At 40.9% G+C, this 24814-nt stretch overlaps 1 protein-coding gene across 1 annotated transcript; it reads right to left on the bottom strand.

Annotated features, from left to right (window-relative positions):
* Positions 1-807: 807 nt before the first annotated feature.
* On the bottom strand, positions 808-17154 carry LOC115526978 (ATPase PAAT-like). The gene is given in 12 exon segments (XM_030334281.1): positions 808-1080; positions 6940-7376; positions 7379-7396; positions 11729-11875; positions 11877-11897; positions 11899-11937; positions 14978-15050; positions 16064-16157; positions 16160-16237; positions 16240-16268; positions 16857-16938; positions 16941-17154. Coding segments are annotated over 12 exon segments (1332 nt in total). The 5' UTR covers positions 17020-17154; the 3' UTR covers positions 808-845.
* Positions 17155-24814: the final 7660 nt, after the last annotated feature.

Raw genomic sequence — 24814 nt, forward strand, 5'->3', positions numbered from 1 at the left:
ATTTTTTAGATGCAAATATACCACCCCTCAAGACTATGAAATCATTGTCATTTCTGAAAATTACGTCTGCCAGAGAGAACCGCGAGCTCCTTGATTCATAGGCCTTAATCCTTCTGTGAGAGCCTCAGTGCTTCACGCTGGAAACATATCAGAGAAGGGCTCTGGAAAGAAGAACCACTATCAGCTCAGAAAACAAGAGTTCCTTATGCTTTCTGGGTTTAGTGAGATCAAACCGTTTTCCACCAGACACTAACCTGAAGTAATAATCTTAACAAAGGCCAGTTCTGATTTTTCTCTCCTATCCACATAGAGCTCCAACATGACAGAATGCAAAATTAATGGCCCCATGTAAACTAATGTTGCAGAAACATCACATCTAATTTTTTATCTGAAATAAACAATATAAAATGTAATTATGTGATTGAACTAAAGGTTGTGATTCTTAAGTACTCAGTTTTAGAAAAAGAATATATCAAATACTGTATTTTTTTCACACCCTTAAAACATAAGGTTTTTGTATAAATTAAAACAGCACTTAAATCAAACACATACAATACAGACTCATGAATTGCAATAGAAATCCTTGAAAAGTTTAAACACTTAAAAAAGTAAATAAAAGTAAACAATAAAAATACTGCAAATAATTTATAACCCTATTGTGTTGTTAAATCTTAGCGCACAGTACCGGATTCACAGTAACAAGCAGAGCTAAAATGAACACTGAGGTCACCGTCCGTAAGATGGTGATCCTCAAATGCCATTAAATACTTGCCTTGAACTTGTGGGGTTTTGGCTTTCTAAAAATACGTAATAAATATCTGTAGCGCACGGTCCGTGTCGAGCACTTATCTTTCTCCGTTTGACAGTCTTTCCCCAGAGTCCCACTGTCGGAGGGCCATCCCGGCGGGGGGCGGGCAGGGACTCTGCAGCACGTCCATCAACAAAGCCATCTTTGTATCTATGTGCTTCTGCAGTTTATGTATCCGCTGATCAATGTAGTCCACAAGCTTCTTTTCCATCAGTTCCATATTTTTAGTAAGGACCTTTTCCAGGTAGGAGCACACAGGCTGCTCTTCCGTGCTACAAATAAATTAAAACACACACACACACAATATAACAATGATTCCTGATGTCATCACAAAGCAACCAAACTCTACTAAAAACAAGCAGCCAACACACATTGCCGAAATCTGCCTCCATAGCTGTGCTCTCTTCGTGCAACATATTTCCAGGTTCCAAAATATACATGGAACAGGCAACCACAACCCTGAGTGCCCAAAGTATTCTGAATCTTTAATTCTTTAACCATCTAAGCATACAATTGAAATGAGAATATAAAAATGAAGAGAATTTCTACCCTCAAAGAACAAGTCTTTACAAAGGCTCTGATTTTAAGCTCCAAATCAGAACAGATACCGTCCGATTTTTTAAGCTCTTCACATGTCTTAAGAACTTCCCTAAACAACCCTACAATTTAAAGTTTTGCCTTTTGTCACCATCTAAGTACCAGAAAGTTCTTTTCTAACCTAATGCGAAAACACGTAGAAATGAAATGTACTGGACTGGGCAAACAGAAATAAAAATAGTAAAAAGCACTCCAGTTCCTCAAGTTCACAACCAACCAACGAACACTTCAGAGTGTGGTCCACAAAACCCTGGGGTCGCCATGACTTTTACAGCTTCCATGAAGTTGCAACTATTTTTATCCTACTACTAAGATGTCATCTGAACTTTTCATCCTCAGATTCTCATGAAGGTACAGTGACATTTTCCGGAGGCCACATAAGGTATAATGTCACTGCTCTGATAATCAACACAAGTTGTGGTTGTGTATTCTTCTGTTTCTTAGACTTTCCTAAGGTAGTAAGCTTAGGGTATAATATTTTTTTCAGAGATTAACTCAGTTTGCTCTTGGTACCTCTATGGTCTTACTAGCTATTGATGATATATACTATAATGCAACATACAGGAGAATGCGACCAAAAAAACTAACATTGATTTTATAAATTTAAAATAGTACCATCGTTATGAAACCTTTTTAGAAAATATTTTTCATAAAAATTGTCATATTACTATAGAATGGGCTTATTATTTATTTATTATTTTTTTTAAATTTTTTTTTTTCAACGTTTATTTTTTTTTTTTGGGGGGGGGGACAGAGAGAGACAGAGCATGAACGGGGGCAGAGAGACGGGAGACACAGAACCGGAAGCAGGCTCCAGGCTCTGAGCCATCAGCCCAGAGCCCGACGCGGGGCTCGAACTCACGGACCGCGAGATCGTGACCTGGCTGAAGTCGGACGCCCAACCGACTGCGCCACCCAGGCGCCCCTAGAATGGGCTTATTATTTTTAAACAAATGAATTTTTTATATATTCTACACAAATAAAGGTTCTTCAGAGTCCTCAATATTTCAAAGCGTAAAGACCAAAAAGTTTGAGAACACCACTCTAGATATAGGAGGGGTTTTTTTAAACTGTGTTTTGTTTTGTTTTTTTTCAAATAACTATAGATTTCACAGGAAGTTGTAAAGACACTGCCCTTCACCCACTGGTCCCAATGGTTACATCTCACCTAACAATGGCAGAGTACAAAACCAGAAAACTCATGCTGGCACAGTGCACGTGAGTGCCGTTCTATCACGTGTGCACATTCTCGTGAACACCAGCACAGTCAAGATGCACAACTATTCCTTAACTAATGATCACCGACCGTCACGCTGCTCCCTATTGTCACCTCCACTCCCCTCAGCCCCTCCATCGCCAACACCTGACAACCACCAATGTGGTCTCCACGTCTAAAATCTTATTTCGGAAATGCCGTACAGATGTATCATACAGCACGTGGCCTCTTGAGATTCTCTTGTCACTCAGCGTAATGTCCCCAGGAGCCACCTAAGCTGTTACGTGTGTCAGTGGTTTGTTCCTTTTTTTGACTAGCAGCCTGTGATATGGATATGTCACAGTTTAACTGTTCATCTATTTTAAGACACTTTGCTTGTTTCCAGTTTTTGGCTATTACCTAGAAATAAGGCTTCCATGAACTGTGCATAGGTTTTTGTGTGGACGTAAGTTTCCATTCTCTAGGAATAATGCTCAGGAGTAGGATTGCTGGGTCATGTAGTAACTGTTGTTTCCTTTTCAAGAAACTGCTACAGTATTTTTATAGTGGCTGTGGCATTTTACCCCCACTGGCAATGAGAAGATCCAGTTTCTCCACATCCTCATCTGCATTTGGTATTGTTACCATTTACTGTGTTTATTTAGCTTTGGAGTAACCGTGTAGTGGCATCTTGCTGTGGTTCTAATATTCATTTTCCTAGTAGCCACAAAGTCAATGATGATCATCTTTTCACCTGCTATTTGACATGTGTATCCTTTCTAGGAAAATGGCTCTATGTCTGTCGCCCCCTTCTGATTGAAGTTTTTCTAATGTGAGTTTTGACAGCTATTTATTAAATATAAGTCATTGTTAAACTTGTAATTTGCAAACATTTTCTCCCAGTCTGTAATTTGTATTTATCCACTTATCTGGGTCTTTTATGGGCAGAATTTTTAAATTTTGATGGGATTCAAGAGATCAAAGTTTCCATGACTGTGATCTTGGTGTCATCTAAGGAGTCTTTCCCTGGTCTTATGTCCCCAAGCTTTTCTCTTATATATTAAGAAAGTTTTATACCTTTATGTTTTGCTTTTATGTCCATGGTAATTTTCGTATAAGGCATTTAAGTCATGGTTCACTTTTTGCCCTTTGGATATCCCATTGCTCTTGCACCACGTTAAAAAAAAACAAAACAAAAACTATGCTTTTTCCACTGAATGGCTGTTGCACCTTTGTCAAAAATCAGTCAGCCATTGGGGCGCCTGGGTGGCGCAGTCGGTTAAGTGTCAGACTTCAGCCAGGTCACGATCTCGCGGTCCGTGAGTTCGAGCCCCGCGTCAGGCTCTGGCCTGATGGCTCAGAGCCTGGAGCCTGTTTCCGATTCTGTGTCTCCCTCTCTCTCTGCCCCTCCCCCGTTCATGCTCTGTCTCTCTCTGTCCCAAAAATAAATAAACGTTGAAAAAAAAAATTAAAAAAAAAAAATCAGTCAGCCATAATTGTTTAGGGGTACTTCTGTGTGCTCTATTCATTTTTTTATTTGAAAGCAAGAGAGAGAGCAAGGGAGAGGGAGAGAGGGGCAGAAGGAATGAGGGAGAGGGAGAGAGAGGAGATAGAGGGTTGGGGGAGAGGGAGGGAGGGGGGAGGGAGGGGGGAGAGGGGGAGGGGAGGGGGGGAGAGAGAGAGAAGAGAGAGAGAGAGAGAGAGAGAGAGAGAGAGAGAGAGAGAAGAGAGATGAATCCCAAGCAGGCTCCATGCTCAGTGCAGGGTCTGACACAGGGCTCAATCCCTCGAATGGTGAGTTCGTGACCTGAGCCAATATAAGAGTTGGACAGGCATTTAACCAAATGAGCCACCCAGGTGCCCTGTATTTTCACATTTTAGAATATCTTGTCTACATTTATAAAAAATGTTTTTGAATTTTGGAAGGAATGCCATTAAACTTACAGATCAATTTGGGGAAAACGACATTGTTACTATTTTGAGTCTTCAAATTCATGAACATGTATGTCTCTCCATTTATTCTGGTCTTCTCTCTTTCATCACCTATCTTATAATTTTCAGTCTCTAGATCCTACACGTTTTGCTACATTTTTGTTTTTGCAATTATTTTTCATAGATTTATACATTTTACATGTATTTACATGTATTTTTATGTATCTCATTTCTCTGGAGCATCTAATTTGTCTCAGAGCATACTGGCTTCATAAAATGAGTTGAGAGGTCTTCCCTTCTCTTTTTTTGGGAAGTGTTTAAATTGGGTTCTGTAAAGTTTTGGTAGAATTCTCCAGTGGAACCACTTGGGCCTAAATATTTCTTTTATGTTAGTTTTCAAATTGTGAATTCAGAACTTTCAGTGGTTATAGGACTATTCTGTTTATTTCATCTTAGTTGAGTTTGGTAGTGTGTGTTTTTTTGAGGAATTAATCCATTTCTTCCAAACTGTTAAAGTTATGAGCATTAAGTTACTTGCAATATTCCTTTCTTTAAAAAGTTTATTTATTTTGAGAAAAAGAGCGTGCGCATGCACGTGTGAGGGGCAGAGGGGAGAGCGAGAATCCCATTGTGGTGCTCGACCTCATGAACTGCGAGATTACAACCTGAGCCAAGATCAAGGGTCGGATGCTCAACTGAGTCACCCAGGTGCCCCATTCCCTTTTTAAAATGGACTTAGAATGTGTAGTGACATCTCCAGTTACATTCTTTATATGGGTGATTGATATCTTCTATCTTTGCCTGTATTGCTAGCCAGTCTTACTAAAATTTTGTCAGTTTCATTGAATTTCTTCATGGATTTTCTTTACTGTTTCCCTGTTTCAATCTCGTTGATTTCCACTCCTTGTCATTCATCTTCTTTCTATTTGCTTTAGGTTTATGTTGCTAGGCTTCTAAATTACAAATTCAACTTCTTGAATGGTTATGTAGGACAATTCTGATTATTTCATGTTTGTTGAGTTGTACTTTTGTGTTATTGAGACCTCTCCTCTCTTCTAATGTAAGCATTAGTGCTATCAATATTCTACTCAACACTTCTTTAGAAGCTGCATTCCACGGTTTGATCTACTGTATTTTCATTCATCTCCAAGTATTTTTAAAATTTCTAATGGTATTTCCTTTTTGAGCTGTAGAATATTTAGAAATGTGTTGTTGAATTTCTAAGTGTTTGGACCATTTTGCTGTTGTTGTCTTTGTTATTGATTTCTAGTTGGTTTCATTTATGGTCAGAGAATATACTTTGTGTGATTTCAATGGTTTTAAAATTGGTTAGGCTTACTTTATAACTCAAGAAATAATCTTTGTGATTCTTCCATTGGTACTTGAAAAAAATGTGTATTCTGATACTGTTAGTGGAGCCTTCTATATGTCAATTAGATCTTGTTGGCTGGTATGTAATTCTTTAGTTCCAAACTATTCCAACTGCCTCACCATCAGATGAAAACTCTAAATTAAGGGAGATAAAACTGTGGCAAAGTGGGTAAGCCAAAACTATGACCTGAGTCCTGAATTCCTGAATGACAAATTACACTTATGTAAAGGATAGGGAACATACTAAATTCTTTTCTTTTTTACTTTTTTTTAATGTTTATTTTTTTTTGGAGAGAGACAGAGTGTTGGGGGGGGGTGGGGGAAGGACAGAGAGAGAGGGAGACAGAATCTGAAGCAGGCTGGGCTCTGAGCTATCAGCACAGAGCCCAATGCAGGGCTTCAACTCACGGACTGTGAGATCATGACCTGAGCCAAAGTCAGATGCTTATTAACCAACTGAGCCACCTAGGTGCCCCAGGAACATACTAAATCCTTAACCATTGCTTAATCAAACCTGTGCTGCTAACATATGAGATTATAAGATCAGGGGATAAGAGCCGGTATACTACAAATAATTATTATCCAAATATATATAGTTTTGATTATTCCAAAATTAGCCCAGGTCAAACATGATCTACAAAGAAAATCTATTATAATGACATGCTTAACATACCGAGCTCAAGAACAGAAAAAGCATAAATAAATAAAAACACAATGTAAAGCTTATGAGTCTACAACTCCTTGGTACTCATGCAAACAACTTTCTACTCCAACCTCTCTGAGGTTATAATCCTTCCACAAAATCCCCGAGAAGTGCTCAAAACCTCCACTTTCAGGCACTTCTTTCAAAGCAACCAATTCTACTTTGTATAATAGTTATTCCTTGTAAGTGTGTTAATGGTAAAATGTGGAAGCTCCTAAAATTATCTTTGGAAACACATTTTTAGGCAGTGTGCACGGAAAAAGTCTGTTTCCCTTCAGGCCATTCACACACCTACCTAACCTAAACCACATTTGTCTCAAAATAAATACTTACGCAACACCAGCAATGTCTTCACCAGCCTTAGGGACGGTTTCCTGCCACTTGGTGTTACGTCCCACGCGGAGATGGCTAACTTGACTACATAAACTCTGGAGAAAAGGCAGCAAGTCAGAGTTAGGTATTTTCGAGTTGTCACTTGCTTTCTTTGGTAGGAGAGAAGAAACCGCATTTTTGAGGTCATTCTCAAGAAGAACATGGCTTGGTGACACAGTTTTATACTCTCGGAGGCTCGTAGCCTTTCTGCCACCGGGTGTCTGCAGACTTTGATCGGTGCAAGCTTTCAAGTCTTCAGTCACTTTTCCAGAGGTCAAGCCGGTTCTGAAAGGAAAAGGCGTGGACGGGGACTTGTCTAAGGCCCCCGAAGTAGATGATGACTGCAGGTCAATCCCACGTCTGTAGCCAGGATTTCCCAAAACCGACTGAAGCTGCTCTCGCCAATGGGAATATGATTCTGAGCAAGATAAAGAAACACACGTCTCTGTTAACAGTCATGACAGCTAACTTTGGGGGTAATGACTGTGAGGCAGGCAACGTGCATTCTTTCATTTGACCCTCAAAACATCCACACGAAGCAGGCTACGATTACTACCCCCATATTGAGTGGAGGAGACCCAGGCTAAAGGTCACTTGTCTATGGTAACACAACTAGTTAAGTGGCAGAACTGGGGCATGAACCTGGGCCACCTAACTCCACAGTCCAGGCTTTTAATGATTTCTCCGTAGTTTTTCCCTAAAGGAAATATTAAATATTAGCATGCTTGGTAAAAGTGCATTAACATTCACGTCTCCACTACAAAGGCCTCCTTAATTTATGGCGATAAAAAAACTACTCAACTGAGTCACAATAATTGGTAATTTTCTTAGAGTTAAATATTCCCCTACTTTCCACATATGGTAAACTACTCATTTTTACTTAGCCATGTCTTTTGCAATGAGTTTTTCATGGAGGCCACACAGTCACTTAAAATTAAATGTACTACATACTTTTGTGACCTTCTCAATGAATAAAATGAGCTACCTTTGGCTGTGTTTCTTTTCAGAATAAGAGTTCTGTTTTGTGGCCTCAACCAACTGCTCATGCAGTATTATTTCCTGAGAAGATTCTGGCTTACTTTGAAGGGAAGGCTGTCATATCTCTGCTATGCTCTTCAATTTTTCCACAGGAGGAAAACATAACTAAGTGTTAAGACATAAGGCTCTATCCTAAAATCAAAACAATAGAACTGTATGATGGGTTCTTATCAGGATATATCACCCCATAGTTCCTGCTGTTTAAGAGTTTGTGAGAGAAGGACATCTGGGTGGGTCTGACTCCTGATTAAGTGTCTGACTCCTGATTTTGGCTAAGGTCATGATCTCACATTTTGTGGGTTCCAAGCCCCTGTGTCAGGCTCTACACTGAGTGCTGACATACAGAGCCTGCTTGGATTTTCTCTCTCCTCTCTCTCTGCCCCTCGCTCCCCTTGGTCTCTCTCAAAAATAAACAAATAAACATTAAAAAAAAAAAAAAAAAAGGAGGGGCACCTGACTCAGTCGGTTGAGTCCGACTTTGGCTCAGGTCATGATCTCACAGTTCATGGGTTTGAGCCCCGTATCGGGTTCTGTGCCAACAGCTCAGATGGAGCCTGGAGGCCTGCTTTGATTCTGTGTCTCCCTCTCTCTCTGCCCTCCCCCGGCTTGTGCTCTGTTTTCTGTCTCTCAAAACTAACAGTTAAAAAAAATATTTTAAAAAGTACAATGTAAATGTATTCGCTACGCAAATTTTCATTTTCTGTTATTTCTTAATATTTCGGATCATAAGAAAATCATTGCTTTTTAGTCATTTTTTCCCTCAGATCAGGGCTCTTTGGGTGATTTTTTTCTCTGTATGAAGTCATCAAGATATTCATAGGTCAGTCTATATGTCACTAGAGTAATGAACAAAACCTCAGGTGCCTGTGGCTGTTCTTTTTTTTTTTAATGTTTATTTATTTATTTCGAGAGAGAGAGAGAGAGAGAGGGCTCATGTGTGAGCAGGGGAGGGGGGCAGAGAGAGAGAAGGAGAGAGAGGGTGAGAGAGGGAGAGAGAATCCCAAGCAGGCGCCACACTCTCAGCGCAGGGCCCTACTTGGGGGCTCAAACTCAGCTAACTGTGGAGATCATGACCTGAGCCAAAATCCAAGAGCCAGATGCTTAACTGACTGCGCCACCCAAGCCCCCTTCTTTCTACTTTCTTTTTATGGTCAGTTTGTTCAATTCGTATTTTTACTGTCCTATCATATATTATTTTGAAGTCACATTAAGTCCTTTTGAAAGTGAACAGCTAAATACATATTAAATAATCTAAAAGAAACTCACTCCTGCCAAAATAATTCCACTTTGAAGAATCTACTCTAAGGAGATATTGGAACAATTTACAAAATAGACATTCAAATTCCTTCCATGTGTTGCTACTCATGCTACCAAAAAAAAAAACAAAAACAAAAACAAAAACCCAAAAAACTAAAAAGCTTAAAATATTCATGATCAACGACTGGTTACATTGGTTACATACCACAGAATATCCCTAAAATCACAGAGATATGGCTTTATTGCTTAATAAAAGGCCCATGATATCCTGTAAATGGAATATTTTACTGAGCAACCATGTACAGTATAAAAGCATTTACATAAAATTGTGCCCGTATACTTACACATGAATATATAAAGAGCTATGTATATGTGCGGGTATATGTAATTTCATCCACATGCGTGTGTATACACACACACGGATTTCTGAAAAATAGTTTGTCTATGTTGTAGGGACTTATAAAGTATGGATTTTCTATAACTTTTATATTATAAAAACCTCCAAGATGTATCACTTTTCATACTTCAGAAAAAAATAAATTATAAAGTCATTTTTATTTTAAAGGGGAAAAAGTCCCATATATAAATCCTGAACAATTTAATGTTTTCTCTAAGAAAATGGGGCATAGCCTTTCATTCAGGTAACTTAAACAACCGCTGTATGTTAGGTACTTTGATATAGAATTCCTACTTGGTTACTCTAAATTACTAGAGCAAAAATAAATCAAAGCTAGTATATCTGAACTTCAAATACAAGAAAATAAGGAATAACTTTAACATTTACTGTGATAAACAAAAGTCTGTATTGTCACATCAGACCTACATGACTTGTGAGTGTTAACCTTTATAAGCTTTCAAGGAAACAAGCAATCCCCAAGGCACAGGTGAAGCAGGGGGAGGTCTAGGAGTCTGACACAGCACCCCATGTCCTTTCTTTCCCTTCAGGACAGGCCCAGGCCCAGGCCCAGTCCAAACTGACATAGTGAAGGCTGTAACAGTGTGTGGCTGACCACTTTCGTAGCAGGCATGAACAGCCCCATTTTATGCTCAGATAATCACATGGTTCATGTGGCATTTTCCAAGAAGCCATGCCTTAGATTCCAGAGATTTCTGGTTTGTTAACAATAATCAGTCCTAGACAATCAGGATCCACTCCACAAATACGGATTCTCCCACATTAGGATGTTGAAAAGGCGATTGAACGGGACCATCTTCCTTCCCCAGGGTGTCCCCCCAAACTTCCTCGCATGAAGCGGTGGGAGGAAAGCTAGTTACCACGCAGTGTCTATAGTATTAACCCGTGAGTGGTGACTGGAACAGTTTATGTAGAGTTTCTACATGCACAGAACACTTAGAGGATACACACCAAACTGTTATCAGCAGCTACCTCTGGGGAACGGGATGATAGCTAGGAAAACACTTTGACGTTTTACTCAATAACCTTCTGCATGATTCAAAATTCATGGCAAAGAAAACAAGTACAACTTAAGGAATAAGACCTTAACATTTAGAGACATGTACCTCTCTCCAAAATAACTCTACCATCTTTTTTTTTCCCCCAAGTCAAGTTTTTAAAAGATAGAAATCGGTCAGTGACTAGTCATATTTAATCATTCATCGCTTCTATTTACAAAATCTTTTGCTTTTGAAAACTTTTTAAAATCTTCAGTGTTTCTCCACAGAATCTTTGCACTGAAAGAGTTATTCTCCAACCACAGTGTGCATAAAATTAACATAGCATACTTGTTTAAAACACTGATTCCTGGATCCCACTCTGGGAGACTTAGTAGGTGGAAAAGTGTGGCCCAGAGATGCATTTTGTAAACACTGGAAAGGATTATGATACAGGCGTTCTGTGAATCATACTTAAAAGACACACTATTCCTAAACCCTTTCAAATAGTAGTCTCAGGAGCTTGACAAGTTCTTCCATTATTCTCAATATTCCTTTACACACTCTCCTCCAATTTCCTCTTTATCTCTATGCTTAAGAAAACTTTCTAAATTGCTCAAAATAGTGCCTTATCTGCCAACAAGGTGCTAAATGAATAAATTCATGAAAAACTGTGAGGGTCTGTAGTAAGGTATTTGTAGGAGGGAAAGTCTACAAAAAATGCTATTTTACAAAAGCAAAGAAAAGATTTAAGTCAATACATGTCCTTATAAAAGCTGTCCACTCTGAAGTTAAACAAAAAAATTTTTTTTTACATTTATTTATTTTTGAGAGCAGAGACAGAACGTGAGCAGGGGAGGGACAGAGAGAAAGGAAACACAGATTCTGAAGTAGGCTCCAGGCTCTGAGCAAGCTGTCAGCACAGAGCCCGAAGCGGGGGCTCGAACCCATGAACCGTGAGATCATGACCTGAGCTAAAGTCAGATGCTCACCGACTTGAGCCATCAGGCACCCGGATCACTCAAATTTTTAAGAGTCCCTGGACAGAATCCATTCTACCTACCTGCTGCTGAAATCTAACCATATCCATCAGTTGCTGAGCTCCAGGTGACAACTTTGACCCCATGGACTCCATGATAGTCTGGACCCTCTGGAGGTCTATCCTTGATCCTAGAGCAGGAGAGCTTGTTGAAGAACTGGCTGAAACCCGCCCTCATGTGTACCACAACTTTAACTGATGAACACACACTGCTTTTCACCAAAGGAGAGCAACTGTTATAAAACAAAGAAGTTTCAGAAAATAATATAAAACAATCATCATTTAAAGTTACTCGTTACTTAAGAGTGAAGCATTCAAGAAATCAAAAAATTAAATACATTTTCATTTTACATTTTCTCTAGCATAGTCATAGAAAAAATTAAAATTTATCATGAGGCTCAGAAGTAGTTAAATAAAAAAGCCCTTTCAAAAGTAACAGACTACACATAAAATAGCAATGGGATGGGAAACATAAAATAACATTTACTCAGTTTTTTTAAGGGATTAAAAATAAACTGTAACAATCTGAGAACTTAACATACTGCAACTTGCAATGTAAATATAATATTTAAAGCAAAATAAGGCTGTCTAGAGCCCGTGCTACGTTGCTTCTGAAATACTAATGTAAGTCAGTACTTTAGAAGTTAGAACTATAAGGGAAATGTCAAGATGATCTAATATATAGCTTGATACCTTACATATTTAAAAAATGAGTGCAGAGTGATTTTCTAACTTGTCAAAGGACACCCAGGTAGTAAAGGGTCAGAACTTTGGACGTAGCTCTGCCAGCTTTTAACCCCAGTAGTTTTCCCAATGCTTCATGCTGCCTCATTTTGTCCATGTTTCTGAACCAAAGACATTTTATGTGTGATATGGACAACAAAGTAGCAAAGTGGAAAGGGAATAGGATTTAGAATCAGACAGAACTGGGTTTCAATGACGACTCTACTTAGAGCCTGCGTGATCCTGGGAAAAGGCAAAAACCTGAAATCAGGAGTAAAATGAGGGAGGGTATAACGATTTCACATAGTTGTCCTGAGAAGTACGTGTTAAAATTTCCAGTACTGGGGCGCCTGGTGACGCAGTCGGTTGAGCGTCCGACTTCAGCCAGGTCACGATCTCGCGGTCCGTGGAGTTCGAGCCCCGCGTCAGGCTCGGGCTGATGGCTTGGAGCCTGGAGGCCTGTTTCCATTCTGTGTCCTCCCTCTCTCTCTGCCCCTCGCCCGTTTCACGCTCTGTCTCTCTCTGTCCCAAAAATAAATAAACGTTGAAAAAAATTAAAAAAATAAAAAATAAAAAAAATAAATTTCCAGTACTGACCACACTGATTAAGGGCTCAAAACTGTGCACCAGTAGCTATTATTTTTATTTTAATTTTCATATGTTATTGCCCTGGAAGAAGTCCTCATAAGATCCCCCTAAATGAAACAGTCCTTGCACTCCCTCCTACTTTCACAGAACAGTCACAAAACATTCTCCGTCAGAGACACACAAGCCAATGTAGCACACAAAGACACAGGTGAACACAAATCCACAATCAAAAAACTCAGTGCGACACGAAAGATCAGACTGTCATCAACAACTAAATAAACATCTCATCAAATTTATACATCTACATTCCAACCTCCATGTGATCTCTTTCATGCTTTTTGATTCTCAAGTTCTTCCTCACTAGTGAATGTAGGACATATTTGCACAGTTTTGGACATGTCTTGGCCACTATACTATTAGCAATATGAGGGTTTTGCTCCAATTTATTTTATTTCCGTTAATTCCTAAATGCTTAGTATAGGATCTGGGATCAAATGGCACTCTAATTGTTGAATGAATGAATCGCTTTATTTAAAAGACTTTAGGGGCACCTGGGTGGCGCAGTCGGTTAAGCGTCCGACTTCAGCCAGGTCACGATCTCGCGGTCCGCGAGTTCGAGCCCCGCATCAGGCTCTGGGCTGATGGCTCGGAGCCTGGAGCCTGTTTCCGATTCTGTGTCCTCCCTCTCTCTCTGCCCCTCCCCCGTCCATGCTCTGTCTCTCTCTGTCCCAAAAAATAATAAACGTTGAAAAAAAATTAAAAAAAAAAAAAATAAAAAGACTTTAGAAGTTACTAGCGTTTTACTCCTAAAACAACATCTTGGAATATTAACAACTTGGAAGGTCAGTTCTGTGACCTTCTCTAAGTAATAATAAGCACAGAGATAAAATATTTTAAAGTGTTTTTTTTTTTTAATGTTTATTATTTTTGGAGAGAGAGACAGAGACAGAGAGCAAGCAGGGGAGGGACAGAGAGAGGGAGACACATTATCGGAAGCAGGCTCTAGGCTCTGAGCCTGCCAGCACAGAGCCTGACACAGGGCTCGATTCAGAGAGATCATGACCTGAGTGGAAATGGAATGCTTAACTCACTGAGCACCCCACACACCCAAGATAAAATATTTTAAAGATAAAAATAACTCAACAATTTACTGTCTTTAGTCTCCTTGTATAACCCACAAAGTAGGTCCAAACAGGTGAGGAAACTTGAACAAGGCCTGTTTTGTTAGCAACAAAACTCATTTAATAGTCAGGGCTTCTGATTTCCAGCTAAGTACTCTTTCCCTAGACTCTAATGGACCTCATTAAAGTTCACTGTAACAATATTTTTCCTGCTGAAGACACCAGTCCAAATTTCTTGAACTCTGTACTGCCTTTGTCTGGAACTTCTCTGTGTTCTCTTTGGATGTTTTGGGACAAAAACTGTCACTTTCTTTGCACCTAAGTTCTACATAAAAATAAAAAATGTATTTAAACTCAGTTTTCCAAGGCTTAAAGCTAAAAGTACGATACCATTATATTAATAATAGCATATAACATAACATTGCCATAGCTAGTAAATGTTGATTATTTTAAAAGAAGAACGTTGATAATTTTAAAGTTCATTTATTTATTTTGAGAGAAAGAGAGTGCAAGCAGGGGAAGGGCAGGGCAGGGGGTGGGGCAGAGAGAGTTCCAAGCAAGTTCTGTATTATTCAGTGCAGAGCCTGATGTGGAGTTCAACTCATGACCCGTGAGATCACGACCTAAGCCCAAGTCAGAAGCTTAACCAACTGAGCCACTCAGGTGCCCTGAATTTTGGTAATTTCTTAGAGAAGAATTCTTCTTCCATGTTTAGTATTTCTCAACTAAAACCAGGGACCACACTGGACTTACCACATTAGTGAGGCTATCAGAAAATAAGTTTATGTAGTACAAAAACAACTGTAGTTTTCAAATTAGTTATAATTTAGTGATTACTTACCTTTATTTTACAAGCATGTGTGGAGAACTCCAATTTTAGATATTTTTTGTACAAAATAATCTTTTCACCTTCACTACAAATAAAAAAGAAATGAATTTTAAAAATTTTCACTCATTATCACTTTTAACAGTTACGTTTAAAATGAAGGTTTCCCAGGACAATACATAAATCCTGAGATTCAGTTTTCCTGGTAAGACACGAAGAACTGTAGGTTCATACTGAGTTGCACTGGATAAAAAGACTACATCTGTCACTTACTACCTATATAAGATAATTTAAAAAGATAACAAATGTATAATCATGTAGCACAGAGCATATTTTAAAGCTCAATAAACATACCATTATTTCCAACATATGTGGTATAATAAAACCGTTCATAGCTTGAATTTTATTAAAGAAAGATTAGGACAGAATCTTTTTAAGAATTCGGAAAAAAAAAATCAAAAGTATAATAACACATTCAATATACTTGTATGGCACAGTCTGGGGTTTGTGTACTATTTGTAATGGGCTTCCTACAAGAAAATGTGTTCAAAGTTCCAGCCTAATTAATTTTTGGAAAACAGACCATTCTGAGTTAAGAAGAGAGACAAGAAACATTTATCACAACTTCAATTCTATCAAAGTCCTCCACTAACTAGCTATGATGTTCTACCAACTTATCTGCCTTCTGTTAGCTCCCAATTTCCACATTTATAAAAACTCCTGAGGGGACCCTGGGTGGCTCACTTGGTTGAGCACCAGACTCTTGGTTCTGTCTCAGGTCATGATCCCAGGGTCATGGGATTGAGCCCCGAATGGGGCTCTACCCTGAGTGTGGAGTCTGCTTAAGATTCTGACTCTCTCCTCCTCTTCTGCCCTCTTCCCCACTCACACTCATTCGCTGTCTCCAAAATTTTAAAAAAAACAAAAACAAACAAAAAACTGGGCTCATGTACACGCCAAACTTCTATTCCTGCTGGTATGTTTTTCTCTTCTCTCCCTTAGTGCTGGCCTCAATGTCAGAGAATCAGTAAATACCACAAACACTGGGGAAAAACAACACTGCTTGGGGGGGAACACTTCTGCATGAACGAGTTTACAAACCTGTTATCCAGATCACTGCAAACATTCTTGCCCCTACTGGTTCCACAGTACTCCTCTCCTAAGTATACTTCCATATTTCTTGCGGAACTTAAATGCCAATAGAAACGATCTCTTCACCTCCGTTAGGGTCGCATCTCAGGTAAAGGAAGCAGGGGTTTTCATCTTGGTCACTGTGAGGCCTCTTTTCAAAATCACCAGATCTTGGCTGAAAAGAATTGTTCAAACTCTCACACAGTGCACCTGTCTGAACGCTGCTCACGACCCTCCTATTGGGTCACCAGGACTTCTTCTAACTCCCTCCCATTTACCACGGCGGTCCCCGCACCCTCCCAAGCACCCAACAGACGCTCAAGACAGATTCACAAGGAGATGGGCACGCCACCCACCGGGGTTTTCCCCTCTACTTTCTCCTCGACTGTGGATTCAAGCCTCTGCAGTCCTTCTCCTTCAACATAAAAAGTTCCCTGGGCACCTACTGTGCGCACAAGAGTGGGAAGCAGAATGCAATAAAAGGCAACGCGGCTCTTTCTCATAATTAAGCTGATGGGGATTCTCGACAGTTCGTTTTTCTAACGCCCCCTCGGGTCGACAACAGAGAGGCCTCCGTCGGGTCGCCTGGGGGAGGGAGGCGGACCCCGGGGGCGACCCGGCGGAGATGCGGGGCCCCCGCAGTCAGTCCTTCCCGCACCCCCGGGCCCCCACCCTCTCTCCGCTCGGCCCCGCCTCCCTCCCGGCTCCCCCAGGAGCGCGACCATCCCGCGCCGCGGCCCCGGTCCCCGCCGGCCCTGCTCACCCCGAGTCAGGCGGCGCCAGCAGCTGCTCCCAGTCCAAGTCCGGGGCGCCGACACCAGCCCGGGTGAGATGGAGACTCCGGCCAGGGCTCCGCAGGCAGCATCCCAGGAAGAGGCCAGCATCGGGCGGCGAGTCACTCCCGCCTCCTCGGCCCGGGTGTCCATGCTGCAGCCGCCAGCCGAGGCCAACCCCGGAACCTCTCTTCCACCGCTTGCGTTTCCGCCAGAGCGACGGAGGTGAAAAAGCACAGCGCCTTCCGGCTCGGCAGGCTTCAATTCCAAGACCAGCCGCTCCTTGTCCAGTGGGGAAAGAACTAGGGTACCGGAGACGCGCATGCGCGCGCCAGCCAGCCTCAGCAACGCGGGTTCCAAACCTGCCCGGGAAGAGCTCAAGGACAGAGCATGCGCTCCGACGGCCCCTCGGCCTACGAAAGGAGCTGTGCGCAGACGCGGGGCGAGACTGGCGGGAAACGCAGGCGGATTTTCGACGTCGGTCGGAGGAAGTAGCAGTGGGTGTGGACGACGGTTGTCTGGCCGCCCGGGAGGGTTGGTCCTTCGAGGAGAGTCCATCGTCAGGTAGGAGTGGTGCCGTCGCTGCAGGCGACCTGGAGGCCTCTGCTGCCGAGCCTCGCTGTGCCTGCGGTGGACGCCTGGCCTTCCCGCCGACCGCAGACCCTGGGCGGTGGGTCGGGCCGTGCAGTTGGGGTTTCTTTGACCCCCACGCGGTCCCCCAGCACGTCGTCCCCGCGGGCGGCGGGTGCGTGGATGCCGGCAGCTTGGCTTTAGCAGGCGGAGGTTTGCTCGGTGTCACCGGCTGCAGTGCAGCCGGGGCGCCGGCCGGACGTCGCCCTGTCGGTGAGCCGCTGGCGCCAGGGCAGGACGGCGGCGGGGTGACCTGGCGCCCTCCAGCCCTCGGCGCTGGAGGGGAGGTGTGGAAAGCGGCCAGAGGGGCGGTGGCTGTGAGCAGAAACCTGTCCCGAGCAGAAGTGGGACCCCAGTGCTGGTGGAGTGACATCTGAGCTGGGACTTGAAGGACCTTTAAGCTTTGATTCCGGGAAAAAGGAGCTGATGGAACTTTCTAGTTGCCCCGTGGGATAGGAAGGTAACTGGGGCCTCTCTGCTCCGTCCTGTCAACCTTACCTTGTAAAAGAACTGGAGAATTAGATTCAAATAAAATTGGAATGTCAGTGTTCTTCGTAGTTGGGCTGTCAGCCATGTATTTATGGTGGCATTCAGTCCGGAAAGTAGAAATCTTACTCTGCGCCATATTAATTTTGTTTTAGGACTCCATGTTCTGAGTTTTTGTTTCAGTGCAAAATAATTTTTGTTTTTCTTGAGTTCTTGAGTTATGTTAGAATATGTGCCCAGTGAGAATACGGATTTCCCTCATGCTCGCAAGTGGAGTGTTCTTGTAAAAAAAAAAAACAACAAAAAACAAAACAAAAAAACCCTTTGCCTTAACAGAAATGGCCGGAAGGGAAGAGCATCCCCAGGTTTCCAAAAGTTCTAGTTTTTCCACTTTTCTTTCGCAAGGCCTCCATTAGTGCCTGTTTTTGACGACCGAAAGAAATGTGAAGAGGTTATTTGCTGTTAGGAAAATAAGACCTTGCTGTGTTAATGTAGGGCTTTCATAAAAGCTAGGTGGTGTCGTGGGAATTTTGGGAAAGCAGGAGATACTTGTACAATACCCTTTTCATTCTTTTTATCTGTGGAGTGGTGTTAGAAAAATCGGAGTGTAATTTTTTGTGAGTAATCTGTTATCCAGAGTGTATATTACAAGGATTTACCAAGATTGAAAGAGAAACCCCACCGAGGGATCTGATATGTACAGCAATCAGAAAGTTAAAAGTTCTTAATTGTTAAGTGTCCTAGTTTTCATGTTTGTAAAGATGAATCTAGACTGATTCTAAGGTGTCTAAACAGTTTGTGTGTGTTTTCTCCCCCCTCCCATGTCCGGCTTCCTATGGTCATAGTTAACATTGATCCATGGTAGCCTATTTGGGACAGTCCCCAAAGGAAATACTCTTTTTCAGAGTTCAAGTTAATGAACAAGATCAATATTACCAACTGGGTGTTGACTTCCTTACATAAAACTGAAAGCTGTAAGTCAGAAAACTATAGAGTTCTGTGGTCCTTCCCTTTCTTTCATTCCCATATATCCAATAAACCACAAAGTCTTGATTTCTTTTTCTCTTCTTTCTTCTTTCTTCTTTCTTTCTTTCTTTCTTTCTTTCTTTTTTTCTTTTCTTTCATTCTTTCTTTCACTCTTGCTTGCTTTGCTTGCTTTTTTTAAGAGAAAAACCTTCCTGTCTTTTCCACCTCTTGACCTCTTCCGTTCTCAAGCACTAACTTTCATTTGAATAATCCCCAGAGTTTGTTCACTGGTCATTAGCGTTCATTTTCATCTTCATTTCATTCTTTGCACTGTCCTCTGATTGTCCTGCTCCTGAGTCACCATCGTCTTTGTTCATTAGCTTAGCATATAAAGCCTTTCATACTCTTGTCTCCTGCCTGCATTCTGGTCTCTTCTACCTTTGCACATGCTTTTCTCTCTACCTACAATGTTTGTTTGTTTTGTTTTGTTTTGTTTTGTTTTGTTTTTTGGATAGCAGGGAAAATCCTCTTTACTGTTGAAAACCAAGTATAGACCTCCACTGCACTACAGAATTAATTACTAATTTTTCTGTACTACACTTAGAAGTTTTAGGTACTATAACTCCCTTGTGGTTTGGGACTTTATGAAATAATTCTCATATTTGTGTTCCTTACCATCTGAATGATTATTGAGATTAGAAATTATTTTATACTTGGTTGGACATATTCAGAATATGTTTTTGCACGGAACTGATAAGGGTAGCAGTATGAGTTTCAGAACTTTATTACAATGTAAGAGGAGCAGAAAAAGGAGAAATGAGTAAATTCAATCTTATGCTTTTTTTTTTTCAAAGCTAGAATGGTGGGTTGCTGAGATTACCTTGGTTTTAATGTGCTACATTACTCTTGTCATGAATTGGAGATTTTTTTTGTTTTTGTTTTTTTCCCCCCACTTCAGATAAAGAATAAAACATATTTTTAAAAACTTTCCACCAATATCACAATGTAAGTTTTGGCTTAGCTATTTTATTTATTTTATTTTATTTTATTTATTTTATTTATTTTAATATGGAATTTATTGTCAAATTGGTTTCCATACAACACCCAGGGCTCATCCCAACAGGTGCCTCCTCAGTGCCCATCACCCACCCATCCCTCCCTCCCACCCCCATCAACCCTCCGTTTATTCTCAGTTTTTAAGAGTCTCTTATGGTTTGGCTCTCTCCCTCTCTGACTTTTTTTTTCCTTTCCCTTTCCCCTTGGTCTTCTGTTACGTTTCTCAGGATCCACATGAGTGAAAACATATGGATCTGTCTTTCTGTGTATGACTTATTTCACTTAGCATAACACTCTCCAGTTCCATCCATGTTGCTACAAAAGGCCATATTAATTCTTTCTCATTGCCAGTAGTATTCCGTTGTGTATATAAACCATAATTTCTTTATCCATTCATCAGTTGATGGACATTTAAGCTCTTTCCATAATTTGGCTATTGTTGAAAGTGCTGCATAAACATTGGGGTACAAGTGCCCCTATGCATCAGCACTCCTGTATCCCTTGGGTAAATTCCTAGCAGTGCTATTGCTGGGTCATAGGGTAGATCTATTTTTAATTTTCTGAGGAACCTCCACACTGTTTTCCAGAGTGGCTGCACCAGTTTGCATTCCCACCAACAGTGCAAGAGGGTTCCCGTTCTCCACATCCTCTCCAGCATCTATAGTCTCCTGATTGTTCATTTTGGCCACTCTGACTGGTGTGAGGTGATATCTCAGTGTGGTTTGATGTGTATTTCCCTGATAAGGAGTGACATTGAGCATCTTTTCACGTGCCTGTTGGCCATCTGGATGTCTTCTTTAGAGAAGTGTCTATTCATGTTTTCTGCCCATTTCTTTTTTTAAAAATTTTTTTGAATGTTTATTTATTTTGAGAGAGAGTGAGAGACAGAGCATGAGTGGAGGAGGGGCAGAGAGAGAGGGAGACACCAGAATCCAAAGCAGGCTCCAGGCTCTGAGCGGTTAGCACAGAGCCCGACCAGGGGCTCGAACTCATGAGCTGTGAGATTATGACCTGAGCCGAAGTCAGACGCTCAACTGACTGAGCCACCCAGACACCCCTCTGCCCATTTCTTCACTGGATTATTTCGTTTTGGGTGTGGAGTTTGGTGAGTTCTTTATAGATTTTGGATGCTAGCCCTTTGTCTTATGTGTCATTTGCAAATATCTTTTCCCATTCTGTTGGTTGCCTTTAGTTTTGTTGATTGTTTCCTTTGCAGTGCAGAAGCTTTTTATCTTCATGAGGTCGCAATAGTTCATTTTTGCTCTTAATTCCCTTGCCTTTGGAGATGTGTCAAATAAGAAATTACTGCAGCTGAGGTCAGAGAGGTTTTTTCCTGCTTTCTCTTCTAGGGTTTTGATGGTGTCCTGTCTCACACTCACGTCCTTTATCCGTTTTGAGTTTATTTTTCTGAATGGTGTAAGAAAGTGGGTTAGTTTCATTCTTCTGCGTGTTGCTGTCCAGTTGTCCCAGCACCATTTGTTAAAGAGACTGTCTTTTTCCATTGGATATTCTTTCCTGCTTTGTCAAAGATTAGCTGGCCATACTTTTGTGGGTCTAGTTCTGGGGTTTCTATTCTATTCCATTGGTCTATGTGTCTGTTTTTGTGCCAATACCATTCTGTCTTGATGATTACAGCTTTGTAGTAGAGGCTAAAGTCTGGGCTTGTGATGCCTCCCGCTTTGGTCTTCTTCTTCAATATTACTTTGGCTATTCAGGGTCTTTTGTGGTTCCATACAAAATTTTAGGATTGCTTCAAGAAGAATGCTGGTGCAATTTTGGTTGGGGATTGCATTGACTGTGTAGATAGCTTTGGGTAGTATTGACATTTTAACAATATTTATTCTTCCAATCCATGAGCACGGAATGTTTTTCCATTTCTTTGTATCTTCTTCAATTTCATTCATAAGCTTTCTGTAGTTTTCAGCACACACATCTTTTACTTCTTTGGTTAGGTTTATTCCTAGGTATTTTATGATTCTTGATGCAATTGTGAATGGGATCAGTTTTTTTATTTGTCTTTCTGTTGCTTCATTATTAGTGTATAAGAATGCAACTGATTTCTGTACATTACTTTTGTATCCTGCGACTTTGCTGAATTCATGTATCAGTTCTAGCAGACTTTTGATGGAGTCTGTCGGGTTTTCCGTGTATAATATCATGTCATCTGCAAAAAGTGAAAGCTTCAATTCATCTTTGCCAATTATGATGCCTTTGATTTCCTTTTGTTGTCTGATTGCTGATGCTAGCACTTCCAACAGTATGTTAAACAACAGTGGTGAGAGTGGGCATCCCTGTCGTGTTCCTGATCTCAGGGAAAAAGCTCTCAGTTTTTCCCCATTGAGGATGATATTAGCTGTGGGCTTTTCTTAAATGGCTTTTATGATGTTTAAGTATGTTCCTTCTATCCCAACTTTCTCGAGGGTTTTTATTAAGAAAGGATGCTGAATTTTGTCAAATGTTTTTTCTGCATCCACTGACAGGATCATATGGTTCTTTTCTTTTATTAATGTGATGTATTACATTGATTGATTTGCGAGTGTTGAACCAGCCCTGTAGCTCAGGAATGAATCCCACTTGATCATGGTGAATAATTCTTTTTATATGCTGTTGAATTCAATTTGCTAGTATCTTATTGAGAATTTTTGCATCCATATTCATCAAGGATATTGGCCTGTAGTTCTCTTTTTTTGCTGGGTCTCTGTTTCGTTTAGGAATCAATGCCGCTTCATAGAATGAGTCTGAAAGTTTTCCTTCCCATTCTATTTTTTGGAAAAGCTTGAGAAGGCTAGGTATTATCTCTGCTTTAAATGTCTGGTAGAATTCCCCAGGGAAGCCATCTGGTCCTGGACTCTTATTTGTTGGAGATTTTTGATAACTGATTCAATTTCTTCGCTGGTTATGGGTCTGTTCAAGTTTTCTGTTTCTTCCTGTTTGAGTTTTGGAAGTGCGTGGGTGCTTAGGAATTTGTCCATTTCTTCCAGGTTGTCCAGTTTGTCGGCATATAATTTTTCATAGTATTCCCTAATAATTGCTTGTATTTCTGAGGGATTGGTTGTAATAATTCCATTTTCATTCATGATTTTATCTATTTGGGTCATCTCCCTTTTCTTTTTCAGATTGGCTTAGCTATTTTAAAGAGCAGTTTATTATTAACTTAGTATTTATAGTGTGAATCGTGACTGACTGTGTATTGTAACACAGTAGTTCTCAGATACTTTTGGCCTAGGACCCTTTACATTCTCATGGGTTGAATACTCCAAAGAGCTTTTGTTTATGTGGGTTTATATTATTAATTAAAAAAAAATCACTTTTGGTTTCAGCTCTGACATGCAAAGAGTTTGGAATTCATCACAACTGTCTTTATCATAAGAGAAAAGCTGTTTCAACTGGAAATCAATGACTTTTTTTTTTTTAATTTTTTTTCAATGTTTATTTATTTTTGGGACAGAGAGAGACAGAGCATGAACGGGGGAGGGGCAGAGAGAGAGGGAGACACAGAATCGGAAACAGGCTCCAGGCTCTGAGCCATCAGCCCAGAGCCTGACGCGGGGCTCGAACTCACGGACCGCGAGATCGTGACCTGGCTGAAGTCGGACGCCTAACCAACTGCGCCACCCAGGCGCCCCAAGGAAATCAATGACTTTTAAAAAATGTACCAGATAATTGAGGTCACAGGGCAAACAAAGAGTCACTCTGAAAACTGGAGAGAGGTAAATGCAGAAAATCACACTTGAGATTTGCTTATCAGGGACAGAATCTTCTGGAGGCCGTAACTTGTAGGAAAACTTAAATGGTCATTAATAAATTGCTGGAAGCCAAGTGTGGACTAGCTAGCTAGGAGATGGAAACTCCTGAGAGCCCACATTTAGGAGGTCCCATACTTTTATGGGTTTTACTTCCAGGAACCCCACCATATTTACACAGTGAAGATTGGAGAAGAATCCCATCAGGCTTTCTGCAGTGGGGAGGGGAAAGTAACCATCTGGAAATACAGCCCACAGTATTCCTAAAAAAAAAAAAAAAAAATTATGTTTATTTATTTTTGAGAGAGAGAGACAGTACATAAGTGGGGGAGGGTCACAGAGAGAGGGAGACACAGAATCTGAAGCAGACTGCAGGCTCCAAGCTGTCAACACAGAGCCTGACTCAAACCTATGAACCGTGAGATTATGACCTGAGCTGAAGTCAGAGGCTTAACTGACCTAGTCACCCAGATGCTCCAGCCCACAGTGTTCTTAACAAAGGTGTACCCTCAGGGGAAACCACCAGAGTCTTTTGTGACCTGGGGATGAGCAATTAGACTACTCTGACCCCTTTAGCCTTCCAGTCAGCAAGTAGGGGCAGGGGGAAAAAAAAAAGACATTTTTGATGGTGACAGGCTAGGGACTCAGGTATGCTAAAAATAGATTTAGTCATAAGATTCTGGAATGCCTTCCTTCCCCAGTGCCTTACCAATATTAATAGGGCTTCAGTATAAAAACAGATGACAGTTGAAAGAGTAGGATGCAGACTATTTTAAAAGAGTTTCTAGGGAAACCAAAGATGGGGGTGGGGGAACAAAAGCAAGAATACTGGAGGAAATTGAAGCTTCTGACACCTATAGTTACAGCAAACGTTAAACATAGCCTAACTTAACCAGATTAACATAAAACTCCACACTAACAACCTGATTACTTCAGTTCCTATACATTTCTCCAGATACATTATGTCTGGTTTTCAGCAAAACGTAATGCATGCTAAAAGGCAAGAAAAACTTAGGCTGAAAAGACAAAGCAAGCATTAGAACCAGTCTTACATAGACACAGATTTG

The sequence above is a fragment of the Lynx canadensis genome, chromosome D2 (genome assembly GCF_007474595.2).
Source record: "Lynx canadensis isolate LIC74 chromosome D2, mLynCan4.pri.v2, whole genome shotgun sequence".
Taxonomy (NCBI): Eukaryota; Metazoa; Chordata; class Mammalia; order Carnivora; family Felidae; genus Lynx; species Lynx canadensis.